The sequence below is a fragment of the Carcharodon carcharias genome, chromosome 12, assembly GCF_017639515.1.
Source record: "Carcharodon carcharias isolate sCarCar2 chromosome 12, sCarCar2.pri, whole genome shotgun sequence".
Taxonomy (NCBI): Eukaryota; Metazoa; Chordata; class Chondrichthyes; order Lamniformes; family Lamnidae; genus Carcharodon; species Carcharodon carcharias.
In genome coordinates, this window is record NC_054478.1 from 14,919,570 (window position 1) to 14,936,767 (window position 17,198).

At 48.1% G+C, this 17,198-nt stretch overlaps 1 protein-coding gene across 1 annotated transcript in view; it reads left to right on the top strand.

Annotated features, from left to right (window-relative positions):
• The window catches only part of LOC121285183 (C-X-C chemokine receptor type 2-like), a 29,942-nt gene extending 15,774 nt beyond the window's left edge, over positions 1-14,168 (top strand). The window contains exon 2 of the mRNA XM_041201443.1: positions 12,980-14,168. Within this exon, the coding sequence (XP_041057377.1) occupies positions 12,986-14,041 (1,056 nt within the window). The 5' untranslated portion in view covers positions 12,980-12,985 and the 3' untranslated portion in view covers positions 14,042-14,168. The remainder of the gene's footprint in view (positions 1-12,979) is intronic.
• The last annotated feature ends 3,030 nt before the right edge of the window (positions 14,169-17,198 follow it).

The window sequence follows — 17,198 nt, forward strand, 5'->3', positions numbered from 1 at the left end:
GGTCAACACAGTGTTCACGCTATGCATGGACTCCTCCATGACAGGGACCATGGGATGCAAACCCTCAGGGATCTCCACCAGATCCTCCCGTGTATCCTGCTGGACATCCAGCATTTGCTGTCTGATGGACGACTCCAGGGGCTCATCATCTGCCTCAGACTCAGCACGGTCCTGGTCTCCAGCAGTCCTCCGATTTCCAGCACGCTGGGCACTCTCTGCCTCCACCTGTTCCTCATGTGAGTGTGATGTGCCCTAACCACCATGCACTACCAACTGATCTGATGCACTATTGCCCACCAACATGCCTGTATCTGTGCTGCTGCTTGGTTCGGAGAGATGATGTGATGCAGCTACATCTGTCCATGGTTCCTCCTCAGCTGTCAAGGGAGGGTCCTCAGGGTCTATTGGACATTGTGAGGATGGCGCTTCTGAGGGAGGAGCAGAATTTGTCAGTCGATTACATTGTAACAAAGTGACTGTGCATGAACTACGACAGCTTGTCAGAGTGGACAGCTGCCTCACTGAGGCACTGTGATTGGACAAGCAATGGGGGCTGTTGATTAGAATTTCTCTTTGGAGACGCCACCATACCACAGCTCTTACACACGTCCCCAGTCTCTCATCTGTTCACTCACCTTCATCTGAGACCCCTGCCTCTCCGCGACCTGTGGACCTTGCTCCATGCTCGCATTCCATGTCCAGAACATCTATCTCGAACTTGGAAAGTATCAGTATGTTGGGGATTCCACCACCAGTTTGTGCACTGTCCATCGCATTATGGCTTCTCTTCTCCTGTATGGGCAAAAATGAATGAATTAGTGCACGCTCTACCTGCCACACCATCCCAGCTTCATCCCCAATGCCCCAGCCCAAGGACACAAAGGCTGAGGTGCCCGTCAGATTAGCACACCTAACCCTTCTATATACAAAAGGCAAGCGGGCACACCTCCCAGTCTTGGTACACACATGGATAGATGCCATTTGGCACTCTACATCTCACACCCTTGAGCGCCAGAAGAACGGCCACCCTCCAAGACACCTATACACACTTCCATGTCAAGTTGGTACTCACCCTTGTGGAGTGCAGGAGATCATTGAATTGTTTCCAGTGCTGGCTACATGTGTGGCGCACAACATCATGCCCACTCAACTGGGTAGCCGCCTCTGTCCAGGCCTTCTTCATCAACTGGAGTGGCCTCCTCTTGACATCCCGTATCATGATGTTGCCACGCTGGGCACTCACTGCCCCCACCAGAGTGCGCAGGCACTCGTCGGTGAAGACCATAAGACATAGGAGCAGAAATTAGGCTATTCAGTCCATCAAGTCTGCTCCGCCATTCAATTATGGCTGATAAGTTTCTCAACCCCATTCTCCCACCTTCTCCCCATAATTTTTGATCCCCTTACCAATCAAGAAGCTATCTACTTCGGTCTTAAATACACTCAATGACCTGGCCTCCACAGCCTTCTGTGGCAATGAATTCCATACATTCACCACTCTCTGGCTAAAGAAGTTTCTCCTCATCTCTGTTCTAAAAGGTCTTCCCTTTACTCTGAGGCTGTGCCCTCGGGTCCTAGTCTCTCCTACTAATGGAAACATCTTCCCCGCATCCACTCTATCCAGGCCTTTCAGTATTCTGTACGTTTCAATCAGAACGCCCCTCATCCTTCTAAACTCCATTGAGTAAAGACCCAGAGTCCTCAAACGTTCCTCATATGTTAAGGCTTTCATTCCTGGGATCATTCTCGTGAACCTCCTCTGGACCCTCTCCAGGGCCAGAAAATCCTTCCTGAGATACAGGGCCCAAAGTTGCTCACAATATTCTAAATGTGGTCTGACCAGAGCCTTATAAAGCCTCAGCAGCACATCCCTGCTTTTATATACTAGTCCTCTCGAAATAAACGCCAACATTGCATTTGCCTTCCTAACTACGGACTCAACCTGCAAGTTAACCTTAAGAGAATCCTGGACTAGGACTTCCAAGTCCCTTTGTACTCCAGATTTCCAAATTCTCTCCCCATTTAGAAAACAGTCTATACCAAAGTGCATGACCTCACACTTCCCCACATTGTATTTCATCTGCCACTTCTTTGCCCATTCTCCTAATCTGTCTAAATCCTTCTGCAGCCTCCCTGCCTCTTCAATACTACCTGTCCCTTTGTATTATCTGCAAACTTAGCCAGAATGCCCTCAGTTCCTTCATCTAGATCATTAATATATAAAGTGAAAAGTTGTGGTCCCAACACTGACCCTTGTGGAACTCCATTAGTCACCGGCCGCCATCCTGAGAAGGACCCCCTTAGCCCCACTGTCTGCCTCCTGCCAGACAGCCAATCTTCTATCCATGCTAGTACCTTGCCTCTAACACCATGGGCTCTTATCTTACTGAGCTGCCTCCTGTGCGGCACCTTGTCAAAGACCTTCTGGAAGTCCAAGTAGATAACATTCATTGGCTCTCCTTTGTCTAACCTGCTTGTTACCTCCTCAAAGAATTCTAACAGGCATGGCCTCCCCTTGATGAAACCATGCTGACTTTGCCCTATTTTATTATGCAATTCCAAGTATTCTGAAATCTCATCCTTAATAATGGACTCTAAAATCTTACCAACGACGAGGTCAGGCTAATCAGCCTGTTGTTTCCCGTCTTTTGCCTCACTCCCTTCTTAAACAGGGGGGTTACATTAACGATTTTCCAGTTCTCTGGGACCCTCCCTGACTGAAAGATCACCACTAATGCCTCCACTATCTCTTCAGCTATCTCCTTCAGAACTCTGGGGTGTAATCCATCTGGTCTAGGTGATTTATCCACCTTCAGACCTTTCAGTTTTCCTAGCACTTTCTCCTTGGTAATGGCCACCATACTCACCTCTGCCCTCAATACTAATGCCAGTGCCCCATGAAATGGAATCCCTTTTTCCCGCACCACTCCTTTAGCCACGTGTTTATTTCCCTCATTCTCACGTCCCTATGCCAATTTGCACGTGGCTCGGGTAGTAATCTGGAGATTATAACCCTTGAGGACCTGTTCTTTAATTTAGTTCCTAGTTCCTGATAATCCCCAAACAGGTCCTCTTTCCTAGTCTTACCTTTATTATTACTCCTGATGTGGACCACAACCACTGGATCCTCCCCCTCCCTCTCCAATATCCTTTCAAGCCGGTTAGAGATGTCCCTCACCCTGGCAGCGTGCAGGCAACATATGATGCGTGACTCTCAATCCTGTTTACAAAGGATGCTATTAATTCCCCTAATTATAGAATCCCTTACAACCACCACTTGTCTTTTTGCTCCTCCCTCTTGCATGGCCTCCTGTGCCATGGTGCCATGGTCAGCTGGCTCATCCTCCCTACAGCCCTGTTCCTCATCCACACATGGAGCAAGTACCTCATACCAAGTGGACAAGGTCAAGAGCTGAGGCTCCTCTGTTTCTGAACACAGGATCCCTCTACCTGCCTCACTTGCAGTCACACCCTGCTGACCCTGAACACTGACCGAATTTGAGGTACTTAATCTACCTGGTGTGACCATCTCCTGAAACAAAGCGTCCAGGTACCTGTCCCCCTCCCGTATGTGCTGCAACATCTGGAGCTTGGACTCCAGCTCATTAAGTCTGAGGTGGAATTCCTCCAGATATGGTCACTGCGGCTCGCAATGGGATCTGCCAGCTCCCACATCATACAGCTACAGCACATTATCTGCCCAGCCATCTCTACTTAATTAATTTATTGATTAGCTTTGCAGTGTTTTTTTTTCAAATTTGGTGCAGATTTCCAACCAACCAGTCAGGTCACAGCTTTCCTGTGACATCACTTTTTCAGTTTTGGCTTCATTTACTCAGTGCCCTGAGGTCACCGCTCCGGTGCTCCTCTCTCCTAGTCTGCTCCCTGGAGACAAGGCCGTGAATCCCCGAGGTAAGCTAGATTTATGCTCACCGCTCCAGTGCTTCTCTCTCTCTGAGTCTGCTCCCTGGAGACAAGGCCCGGGGGGGTGGGGGGTAGAGTGCCCACCAGCATTGCCCTCCAGCCTGATGTGCCCAGTGAGTGATGAGGCCATCACTCCTGATAAGCATATGATATTGCACTCTTTTATTGACAGCTGTCTGAGGCCCCTCCCCAACTCCTAGCAGCTTACAGGGAGCTGCCTGTGCTATTTTAAATGCCTCCTCCAGGTCACCATTGCACCCAGTGCCTGCCATGCTCCCACCCTTTTCCCCACAGCCAGTGCTGAGCCAATGTCTGGTGCGTTTCATGCTGGTTGGCCTTTAATGAGCCAAGCAACGTGAAATTTCATCTGGGTTGCGATCGTGGGCAGGAGCAGATAATGCACCTGCTTCCAGGCCTGCTGATTGTGCATGCATGGTGTGTGTAAAATTTAGGCCTATGATAAAAGGATGAAGTTCGAAGGGTTTTGACACTGTCGATCTGGTGTTCCTGTGTGCAAAGATGGATTACTGGTCACAGTAGTTGTCTGGAAGTTCTTTCTAAAGGAGCTTTGGTGTAGAGAAGAACAGAGTGGAAACAATGTCCTTGGGATCTTTCTCTTATCTCAGCTCCCAAGGTTCTAAATTCAGGTAAGTTATACTGAGACCAGGCAGGGAGAGGGCAAGTTGGGCAACCTTTGCCTTCTTGGTTGGTTCCCAAACTGATTCCAAAACAGAAGTTCAAAACAGAAACTCATTCCAGTCAGGTAGTTTCCTGTAAAAGCACCAGGGCCTCAGCCTCTGAAAACAGTAGTTTTTTCCTCCAGCAAATAAAGCTATAGTAAACAAATAATTCTTATCTCCTTGGGTGCCATGCTGGTCATTTAGCTGAAGTCATTTGACCTCTTGGAGAAGGCAGCTTGGTCACAGTCCAAAGTGAACTTATAATATTTTAAATAAACCCAGGTCAGCTCCAAAGAAAGTGTCCAAATAATTCAACGTCCTCTCAATTTTAAAAAAAACATATAGTTCTTGGAGATATGGATTCTTAACAGAAGACATTCGATAAGGTTTCACATCAAAGGTTATTTAGTAAAATGAAAGCTCATAGAACCATAGAAAAGTTACAATGCAGAAAGAGGTCATTCAGCCCATCATGCCTGCGCCAGCATAAAAAGAGAAAAAAGAAACTAGCTGCTCATTTTTAATCCCATTTCCCAGCACCTGGTCCGTAGCTTTGCAAGTTATAGCACTTCAGATGCAGATCCAGGTACCTTTTAAATAAGTTGAGTGTTTCAGCCTCAACCACCAACTTAGGCAGTGAATTCCAGCTGCCCACCACCCTCTGGGTGAAAAGGTTTTTTCCTCATGTCCCCTCTAATCCTTCTACCAATCTCCTTAAATCTGTGCCCTCTGGTAATCGACCCCTCAGCTAGGGGAAAAAGACTCTCCTGTCTCTCCTATCTAGGCCCCTCATCATTTTGTACACCTCAATCAGGTCACCCCTCAGCACTCTCTGCTCTAAAGAAAAAAACCCATCTTATCTAATCTCTCATCATAGCTGCAATGTTGAAGCCCTGGCAACATTCTTGTAAATCTCCCCTGTACTCTTTCCAGAACAATTATGTCCTTCCTGTAATGTGGTGGTCAGAACTATACATGCCTAACCAGTGTTTTATACAGTTTCATCATTACATCCCTGCTTTTGTATTCAATATCTCATCCAATCATCTCATCCAACTCATCTTTACCACGTTATCCACCTGTCCTGCCATCTTCAGGGGCCTGTGGATATGCACTCCAGGGTCTCTCATTTCCTCAACCCCTCTCAATATCCTCCCATTTATTGAGTATTTCCTTGCGTTGTTTGCCCTCCCCAAATGTATTAGCTCATACTTTTCTGGATTGAATTCTATTTTACCACTTTTCCACCTACTCAACCAAACAGTTGATATCATTCTGGAGACAACAGCTATCCTCTTCACTGTCAACTACGTGGCCATTTTTTGTGTCATCTGCAAATTTTCCAATCATGCTATCCACATTTAAGTCCAAATCATTAATATGTAGAACAAACAGCAAGAGCCCCAACACTGAGACCTGTGAAATGCCATTGGAAACCACTTTCCACTCGTAAAAACAGCCATTGACCGTTACCCTTTGTTTCCTGTTACTGAGCCAATTTTGGATCCAACTCGTCACCTTCCCCTGTATCCCATGGGATCTCACTTTCCTGACCATGTGGGACTTTGTCAAATGCCTTACAAATCCATGTTGATAACATCCATTGAACTACCCTTACTAATCCTCCTTATTATTTGCCCTAACAAAACCATGCTGACTATCCCTGATCAATATGTGCCTTTCTAAATGACAGTTTATCTGTTCTCTTAGAATTGATTCCAACAATTTGCACACCACCGAAGCCAGACTGACTGGCTTATAATTTTCTGGCCTATCCCTCAGTGTGATTTGGACAAACTGAGTGAGTGGGCAAATGCATGGCAGATGCAATATAATGTGGATAAATGTGATGTTACCCACTTTGGTAGCAAAAACAGGAAGGCAGATTATTATCTGAATGGCTAAAAATTGAGAGAGGAATGTACAACGAGACCTGGGTGTCCTCGTACACCAGTTGCTGAAGGTAAGCATGCAGGTGCAGCAGAGGATAAAGAAGGCAAATGGTATGTTGGCCTTCATAGCCAGAGGATTCGAGTACAGAAACAGGGATGTCTTGCTGCAAATATACAGGGCCTTGGTGAGAACACACCTGGAATATTGTGTGCAGTTTTGGTCTCCTTATCTGAGGAAAGGTGTTCTTGCTATAGAGTGAGTGCAGCGAAGGTTTACCAGACTGATTCCTGGGATGGCGGGAGTGACATATGAGGAGAGATTTAGTCGGTTAGGATTATATTCACTGGAGTTCAGAAGAAAATGGGGAGATCTCATGGAAACCTATAAAATTCTAACAGGACTAGGCAGGGTAGATGCAGGAAGGATGTTCCTGATGGTGGGGGAGTCCAGAACCAGGGATCACAGTCTGAGGATACAGGGTGGACCATTTAGGACTGAAATGAGGAGAAATTTCTTCACCCAGAGAGTGGTGAGCCTGTGGAATTTGCTACCACAGAAATTTGTTGAGGACAAAACATTGTGGGCAGAATTTTGCCTTTGACGGGCAGGTGGGCAGCTGATTGCCGCTGCTGAAATGGGCCGTGCTGCTATTTTCCGTGGGCGGGCCAATTAAGACCCGCCCAGCAGGTTAGCGACTGCCGTAGAGAATGGGAAAATAGTTACGGAGGCTGGCGTGCTCAGACCACCGGTTCCAATGGGGAACCGGCAATCTGTATAAAGAGTGGCCAGGCAGCCTGCTTGAGGTAGTGCACCATGGCCACTCGGGGAGAGAGAGAGAGAGAGAGACAGCTGTCACAGGACAGGAGCAGGTGCAGGAGGAGGGGGTCAGGCTGCAGGAGAGGCCAGCGAGAGGCCAGTGTGCCCCTCGCTTCTCTGATGCCTGCAAGAGGTGTCCAGCCATCGGGATATATGGTATCCGGATGATGGGAGGAGGAGGGCCCCCCATGTCACCAGGCAGGCGTGGGAGGTGATGCTGTAAGTGCCCTTGGTGATGTGCGGCGCACAGGAATACAGTGCTGCAAGAGATTCAATGATTTACTGTGCTCTGGAAGGGTGAGTACCATGTCGGCCTTGGCCATTTGACCCAGCAGGTAGCCTTAGCCTTTGAGCACCCCCCCCATGTTTTAGTGTCGTTACTGCATTGGGCATTTGGCGCACACTGGGTGGCTGAGGAGAAGATGGGTCCTCCCTGCAGCATGTGTTGGTGTTGTCGCATTTGAGTAGTCTGGGGGCAACCTGCAGGGGAGGCAGCTAGACACATACTCAGAACTCCAACACATGTCTTATTGATGGTGATGAGATGGTGGAAGGGGAGCCTCAAGATGTCTTGGCCAAGAGCCATCTACTGGCCTTGGCGCTGCACCTAGTTGCGCTTCCTTGCCATGGGCGCTAAGACCCGTGTGCTATTCAAAGTGATGAACGCCGAATGTGTCTAAGGTGGTCGTTGGGGGAGGGGGTTGGGACCAGCTGCACTATCTTCTGGGGACTGATCACCAGTAGTGTAGACAGAAGCCTCTGGAGGCCTCAGATGGGCCACTGTGGTTGGGGTGCTGCATGCGCGTGCAGATTACATGAGCGATCAGCCCCAATAAATCCCCTTCTCTGTTCTGCAGGCAAAAACTGAGCACAATCAGAGGGAGCGTCAGTGGACTGGTGGTGGGCATGTCCTGCTCCACCTTTGAGGAGCAGGCCATGGAGCTGGGGAGGAGGCAGGCGGCCAGTGCGGCAGGTCTCGGTGAGGCTGGGGTGCAGTGGCCAGGTATTTGAGGTCCACAGTCCCATCCACTCTGTCTCCCCACCATCCAAAGCACTGAAGGTTGCTGCAATTGTTAATGCTGCAACACTGCTTATTCACAGACTGAGGCACTTTGACGTGTGGGTCATACACAAGTGTCCCTCGTCCTCTTGAGGATGTGCATCTCCACCAACTTCTAAAGTTGCCTTATCCCATTTGTGAACACTATCTCCATGGCCTAACATGCCATGGAATTGCTGCTGCACAGCCAAAGATGTTTTGTATCTTAGGGGGGTTGGAACCTCCACCACCCTTACAGCCAGTGTGCCCCACATTACTCTGTCCAAAAGGTCCTCAGCACCTCACCTGTGAACCTCATGGCTCTCAACTTAAATAAATGCCACCACGTTACTCATCCCTGCACCAAGGGGAAATGTTGCCTTCTGTCCACCCGTTCTGTGACCCTCATAACAGTATGAAGGTGAATAATGTGACCTGTCAATCTCCTGTGATCCATGGCAAATGTTGCAAGTGTTTGCGATGTTTCCTCAGCCCTGCAACTCTCCAGGCCAGCATACATCCAGGTCAGGTACCTCTGCATTCTCCCCACTCCAATGGCACATATCATGCCATGTGGCATTCCTGAGGCCATCTGACCAGCCTGTCTGCATGCGCGTCCAATGTTTGGGCCGCTTCTTGACTCTTTTCCACCCCACCAATGTTCATCTCCTTAGGGTCTTGAAGGGTGAGTGACTTATGAGGCTGGGGGGGAAAGGGGTGAATGGTGTAACTGACTGAACGCCAACTGATGCACTGTCCTTGTTGTTAATTTCAGCATCACCACTGCATGGCCGCGCCCAAAGACACCGGAGCCCCCCCTCCACACCTGAGGGCCAAGACTTGTAACTTGCTGTACATCATTTCAGTGAGCCAGGCACCAGCACAGACACAAACACATCGGTGGGGAATTTTATGTCAGCTAGTGTCCCGGGCCACAATGGAGAGGGCACTTCACAATCGCTGGAGGAGATGGCAGGGGCAGAGAGTGCTGATGGCACCAGCAGTCGGAGGGCTGCAGGGGACCAGGCACAGGCTGAGTCCGGCACTGATGATGTGCCTCTGGAGTTGGCACCAATGCAGCAGCTGCAGGACAGGCGGCAGGGATCACGTTTGCATCTGGCAGGGTTGCATGAGGGTATGCTTCAGTTGATCTCTGCGATGGAGGAGTCCAGGCAGAATGCAAGTGAAGGCATGAACCTCAAGGCAGAGCTTCACGCTTCCTCCACTGAGAGATTGGTGACTCTCATGGAGAGGGGTTTGATCGGATGGTGACTCTTCTGATTGGGTTATGGTCTGACCTGCAAGCCCTCACAGCGGTAATGTCCGCAGGTGGTCATTCCCAATGTGGGAGATGTTGTGGGCACCAAGCATCGGCGCTCAGTGCCCATGCATCTGCAGTGAGCAGGGAGGTCCGATGTGACCTCACGTCGGTGCAGCAGCTGCCTGTCGTCGCTGCGAGCTCCTCCCAGGGCACTCCAGATGAGGGCAGCAGCTCCTCTGCCCCTCTGCCAGTCAACATTGCATCTGTTGAGGCTGCGGCAACTGGGGAAGTACCAGTTCTGGAACTGGCTACTCCATCCCAGGCGGGGCCATCACAGGCTCCATGGTCCAGAGAATGCCCGCCAAGATCATTGTTGCCAACAGGACAGCAGAGTCAGCAGGCTGTCTCACAAGCCACTATGAATGATGGGGTGGCACCTAGATGTAGCACCCACAGACGAAAGCATAAGGCACGTTAGGCACTCAATGGGTATGTCACTTGTGATTTTGTGTTGGCCCGAGATTAGGGAAAATATACTTATGTTTGCAATAGAGACGTTTCTGTTTTATGTTGGACAGAATAAAGTCTACTTTTCTGACCAATGGCTGAGGGTGTTTCCTTTGTGCTGCATTTGTCTTTTTCACAGACATATCATGAGTGTTTGAGTGGACATTGATGTTTCTGTACTAAGCCCTTAGTTGCAGCTGATGAGGTGGAAGATGTAGCACCTAACTGCCATGTGTGGAAGTGCCAGGCAATGCTGGTCCTGCTGATCCATGTGTGTGCAGCTAGCTGAAGGTTCGTTGGATAAAATTGTCCTGGGTGTCCCTGCCTCCTTGGTGTAATAGTAGGTCGGAATACTGCCCCTCATCATTGCCCTGTGCTTCCTCATTCTCTGAGCCACTGCTGGATTCATCATGTGCAGCCTCATCCAGTGCATCAAGGTCTTCATTGTCAACTGCATCCCCCCTTTCCAGCGCAAGACTGTGCAGAGCGCAGCATGCTACCACTATCACAGAGACATGATCTGGGGGGTACTGGAGTATGCCCCGAGCGGTCCAGGCAATGGAAGCGCATCTTGAGAAGACTGATGGCTCTCTCCACCACAGCCCTTGTGGTGCCTTAGCTCCTATTATAGCGCTGCTCAGCTTCTGTTCTTGGATGGTGGAGAGGCGTCATGAGCCACCATTTGGAGGGGATAGCCTTTGTCACCCAGCAGCCAACCATCCAGCCGAGCCAGAGCACTGAAGAGCCCTGGCACAAGGGAGTGTCTGAGGATGTAGGCATTGTGGAAGCTGCCTGGGTACCTTGCACAGACTTGTAGGATCAACATCCTGTGATCACACACTATCTGCACGTTCATGGAGTGGAAGCCCTTCCTGTTGACAAAGGCACCGGGCTCAGCTGCTGGCGCCTTGATGGCCACATGTGTACAGTCTATTGCACCCTGGATGCGGGGGAAGCCAGCAATGGCCGTGAAGCCTCTGGTTCGCTGTATCTGACTTGCCTGGTCACAGCGGAAGTGGATGAAGGTCAATACCCGCCTGAACAGAGCGTCTGTAACCTGCTTGACACAAGCGTGTACAGCTGATTGGGAGACACTGCAAAGAGCACCCACCGAGCCCCGGAAGGAGCCAGAGGCATAGAAGTGGAGGGAAGCTGTGACCTTCAGAGCCGCTGGCATGGGGTGTCCACCCACACAGTTAGGAGCTATCTCAGAGCCAATCATCTGACAGATATAGTTGACTGTCTCCCTTGAGAGACGGAGCCTCCTTCGGTACTGCATCTCAGTCATATTGAGGTAGCTGCTTCACCGCCTGTATACCCTGGCAGCAGGATAGTGGCATCTTCTGTGGCCCCTTCCACCTTGGACAACCTCTTGGCCCTGTGTCCCTTGTGCCTGCCCCTGGCCTTCCAAAGATGGCTCCCCTGGAGGCTGATTGTCCACTCCTGGCCTCCTCCTTATTCTATCCCTTCCTTCGTCCTCAGAGGAGCTGCCTCCATTGGAGATGTCAGAACCCATACCTGGGCTAAATGGAGGCCTCTGGAAAGCTGCAGGCTCGAGAAAGATTATTGTCTGCAGACTGGTTTCAAAGTACACAAAAAGCTCTTGCAAATCAGTGTGAACTGCTAACAATCACACAGGAAACTTTAAAACACTTTCTGCATTAAATACTTCATGGAAAACATGAACAACCCCTCTGAGTTCACATATCCCGGCAGTGCATGAGTTTTAATAAAAAATCTCCTACCCGCTTGCCCTTTGGGCCCATGCGCCAAGCCAAAGTTCGCACGGGCTCCTAAAAATTGTCGACAACTGGCAAGTTAAGGGCCTTAATGAGACCTTTAATTAATGGCGGGCGTGTATCCCGCTGCATAGCGCGCCCGCTGACTGAAATATCACGATGCTGCGCGCTGACGTCGGGATGCATGCATGATGTCAGCGCTTGCATAATTTTAAGCGCTGACATGCAGGCTCCGCCACCCGCGCATCAGCTATAAACTTCTGCCCTGTAAGTTTTCAAGAAGGAATTAGATATAGCTCTTGGGGCAAAAGGGATCAAAGGATATGGAGAGAAAGCGGGAGCAAGCTATTGAGTTGGATGATAAGCCATGATCATGATGAATGACAGAGCAGGCTCGAAGGGCCGAATGGCCTACTCCTGCTCCTAGTTTCTATGTTTCCATGTAATAGAATTTTATCATTTATTGCAGTGAGAATTGAATTCAGAAGTAGGGAGGTTATGCTTCAGACAAACAGGGCATTGGTGAGACTACACCTGCTTCAGAAATAAAACATAAGAAATAGGAGCAGGAGTAGGCCATTTAGCCCCTCGACTCTGCTCCAAAATGACCATGATCTATCTTCTGTCTCCCACCTGCTCCCCATATCTCTTGATTCCCCAAGACAGACTTGACTATATTCATCAATGCAACATCCACAATTCCAAAGACAGAAAAACCCTCTGAGTGAAGAAATTTCTCCTCATCTCAGTCCTAAATGATTGTCCCTTTATCCTGATGTTGTGCCCCCATGTTCTAGATTTCCAAGCCTGGGGAAGAATCCTCTTAGCCTTTCAGGATCTTTTATGCTTCAATGAGATCAACTCTCATTCTTCTAAACACCAGAGACTACAGGCCAAATTTGACCCATTTATCACCTTGTTGCCAAACCACTTAAACTGTCTATATCTCTTTGCAGTCTCTTGTGTCCTCCCAACTGCTACTTTGCCACCAAGCTGTATCATTACTCCAATGTGAATGCTCCTATAGTATTTGGTGTATAACCTGAGTCTAATATTACAGTTTTTGTATCATAATTTGGTTTTATTCTCAGTCTTTGATCTACATTCTGTTTGTTTTCAGAAAACTATGGAAATCACTGATTTGCAAGAAATGTTTGAAAATTATACTGATATTGAACAGATTGACTATGATCCAGACGCATTTGCCTGTACACCCATTGTAAATGAGTCAATGAACGTGGCATTGACTGTTGTCTATAGCCTGGTTTGTATCCTCGCTGTGACAGGGAACATGGTCGTAATAGTTGTCATACTTTACAATCGACGCACAATATCATCCACAGATATCTACCTGCTTCATCTGGCTGTGGCTGATCTGCTCTTTGCCATGACCCTACCCTTTTGGGCAGTGGATGCCATATCTGGCTGGGTGTTTGGTGATGCCACATGTAAGATCATCAGCATGTTAAAGGAAGTTAACTTGTACAGTGGGATTCTGTTGCTGGCTTGTATCAGTATTGATCGCTATCTGTCCATTGTCTACTCTACACAGATCCACAACCAGAAGAGACCATTTCTAATCAAGCTGGTCTGTGCTGCTGTTTGGGTGGTGGCTATTGTTCTGTCTTTACCTATTCTGTACAAGGGTGAATATGCTGCACCTGGTACCAGCAGAATGATCTGTTTTGAGTTACTCGAAGGTGAATCGGCTGAAACATGGAGAGTAACCACCAGGTTTTTGCGACACTTTATTGGGTTCCTCATTCCACTGGCTGTCATGATCTTCTGCTACAGTGTGACGATCTGGAAACTGTGTCAGACAAAGGGATTCCAGAAACAGAAAGCCATGAAGGTCATCATAGCGGTGGTGCTGGCTTTTCTGATATGTTGGCTACCGTACAATATTACTCTGTTCATTGACACACTGATGAGGAGCAAACTCATTGATTATACTTGTGATATGCGGAATCGTATTGATTGGGCTCTAATTGGTAATCAAGGTTTGGGAATCCTGCACAGCTGCATTAATCCAATCTTGTATGCATTCATCGGAGTGAAATTCAGGAAGAACCTGCTCAACCTTTTGGCTATGAAAGGAATCATTAAACAAAGTGAAGAGCCACATTCTAAAAGATCCATATCCCTCTCTTCTATAACTGGCCTCAGCACATCCACCATATAGAGCCCATAACTTCCGTGCTCCCCAGCGTCAGCAATTCCAAATAAGAGTTTGCACAGCAATTGCCCTAAAGTTCACACTTCCTCTGGACAATTGCGCTGTGCTGGGAGCCATCCAAAAATGTGGTTTAAATTGCAAACTTCGGATGGTCCCGGCAGGGTGACACAATAGTTACTCAGAAAAAGTTAGAAGAATTAAAACCTCGTCTAACTTCTGAGTAACAATTGTAAAGACCCAGACCGACCCCACGGGACACTCCCCCCACACCCCGGACCCCAACCCCACTGTTCAGCCACCTGACCTCCAACACCCCCACCCTCTGAACTCTGACATCTTCCACCCCCTGACCTCTGACACCCCCACCCCGACCCTCTCACCAACACCCCCGACCCTAAACCCACTGGTCAGCCACCTGATCTCCAACACCCCCACCCCCGACCTCCGACACCCCCAACCCCCTGGCCTCTGACACCCCCATCACCCCCTACACGCCCCACCCCAACCTCTGCAACCCCTCACCACCCGACACTCCCAGCCCCCACAACAACACCCCATCCCCCGACACCTCAACCCTGAACCACCAACACCCCCAAACATCAACACCTCAACCCCCCCAAACTCCAATACCCTTGATCACTGACACACCCCACCCCCCAAACTCTGACACCAACCCCCTGCCACTCCGAACTCCAACATGCCTCGCTCCTCCTGCGAACTCCAACACCCCCACTGCCCCCCGAACTCCAACCTCCCACCCCGGAACTCCGATAGCCCCCACCGGAACTCCGATACTCCCCACCTAAACACTCAGACCCCCACCCCCGACCTGACACCAGCCCCAGGATCTCTGATCCACCCCCCTGGACTGCCCCTGGACACCCAGCCCCCAAACCCTATCCACTTACCTTGGACAATTACCTTCTCCCTGGCCTGTCAATTTCCCTGGGCCTTCAAACTTACTGCTTTACTGCAGCTTGTGCCGTAAAAAGGGGGTCTGGACCTACTTGAATACCCTGGAGCTACATGTTACTGGGGCCTGTGAGGAGCCTGTTGATGCAGGCCTCAAGCAGCTCCAGTGAACGGAAATGTCAACATAATTTTCAAGACCATGTAAGTGCATATTTATTTCTTCTAATTCCTGCGGGCCAGCACTTTCTGATACTAGTCAGAGGCTACGGCCCTTTGTGATGAGATACCAATCAATCAGAAAGATGGCAAATAAAAAAAAACTCAATAATTGAAAGGAACGAGCTACTTAAGAAATAATTGATTAACTGTACCATGTCAGCTGCAGGTCTGAACTTAGTTAACAAGCAGTTACAGGATGATATAATGTGTTAGTTAAGAAATAAAGCTTAAGTCCCTTCAGTGTGAACCTTGTATTCTAAGGTTCCTTGCCCATATTATGAGACATTCACCATTGTTTTATTGACACCATAATGTTCTGATTGTTGTAACTGAGTGCAGACTTTGCCTTGCTGCCTCCAAATGAGACCCTTGTTTCTCAGTCACAGCATAGCCACAAGAAACATTAGCTTAACTTTTCAATCCTGAGTTTAATGCAGTTGAATTAAACACATTTAAGGAACTTGGGTCAATTTCTTCATTCACAGAAGAGCTGGCAACTGATTTTCCAACTTGTGTCAGTAAGACCACAGTGTATGGACCGATGGACATGTAAGCAGTGTGAAGAAATGTATACCAGGAGGACGGCTCCTAAATAATGTTTCAAAATGCTCCCTGTTAGGAAGCATGATTAAATTACGCATTTGCAGCTCAAAGCCTATTAAGGACCATTCTGTTTTAATTCCAGAGATGAAGTGCAGATTTCCAACATGCCCGCTTTTCTCACTGGGGAGAATCTTCTCCCTGTTGGAGGGGTTGGGTGGGAGCGGGTGTGGGTGTGATGTGCACCCAGAAGCCCTGAGCACGGAGCTGCCTCAGGAAGATCAGTTTGATATGTAGAAATTTAATTAAAGGAAAAAAAAAAATTAAGACATGTTGCCTCATGTGACAGCATCTATGGATTTTTTGGAAAATTTTTATTAAAGGTTATAAACCCTGCATGAATCCTCATCCCGCTGTGGATGAAGTTTCCTGAAAAGTGTGAAGGCCACCTGGGCTCTTTGCCTGCCTGTCTGCCTTGTGGTTGGACGGGCAGCTCAGTTAATTATTTCAATTGGAATTTGAATGGCCTTAATAGGCCTTTGACAGTTTGGGGGACCCGCAGCCAACTCCGGTGTGCGCCCACCGAACTCAAGATCTGAATGACTCACAGTGATGTTGTGATGCACACCTGACATCACTGCGCGTCATTTTACACATCGGCGAGCGGGCCCCGGCCCCACTCACTGACCCGAAGATTCTGGCCACTATTCCCTTGGGTCATTTTATCACTTATCCATTGATTCTTCAGTGCTTCACCTTATTACCTAACTGATAATAATAATATTTTCTTAACAAACTTTGGCTTTTCTTTTAAGCAGATTACATCTCAATCAAGCTATTTTTGAAATTTGCTTTTGTCAGGAGGAGATATTAATGTATATAATGTAATTGGAATTTTTTTTTAAATAGAGGTTTAATCTGTGTGTATGTTAATTGCGGATTAAAGCCAGTTAGTCTGTGTGCTTTGATGGAAAGTCATTTTGAGATGTAAACAGTAGGTAGAGGGTACATTTCCATTTTGTCGAATAGAGCGTTCAAGAGTGTGAGTGAAATCTTGCACCTAGCTAGGAGAGACCAAACAATGTTTATATTACTAATAAAATTGTTACTATGAAAGGGGCTCAAAGGGCCTGGTGATATGATGAGAATTTACATTCAAAGAGAAAGGCTGGGTATGACAGAAATGAGTTTTTGTGTGTGCAGGTCAGAGGTATGTAAGATCTAAGCAGCTGTAAGCCGACAACTGTCTGCAAAGGAACCAAACTGAAAGGAACCTCATTTTGAATTCATAAGGTGAAAAATGCTTTGCCTGGTGTCTGTTTAAGTCTATTGGGTTATTGTTGCCTTAGTGGAGATTAATTTGGGAATTTGTTAAAAGTTAAGATAGTAGTAATTTGTAGCCATGTGTATGTGTTTAACTTGTTGTAAATTAATAAATACATCATTTGTTTGATATAAAAACCTCTCGGGAACTGATGGTCTTATTCCTGAA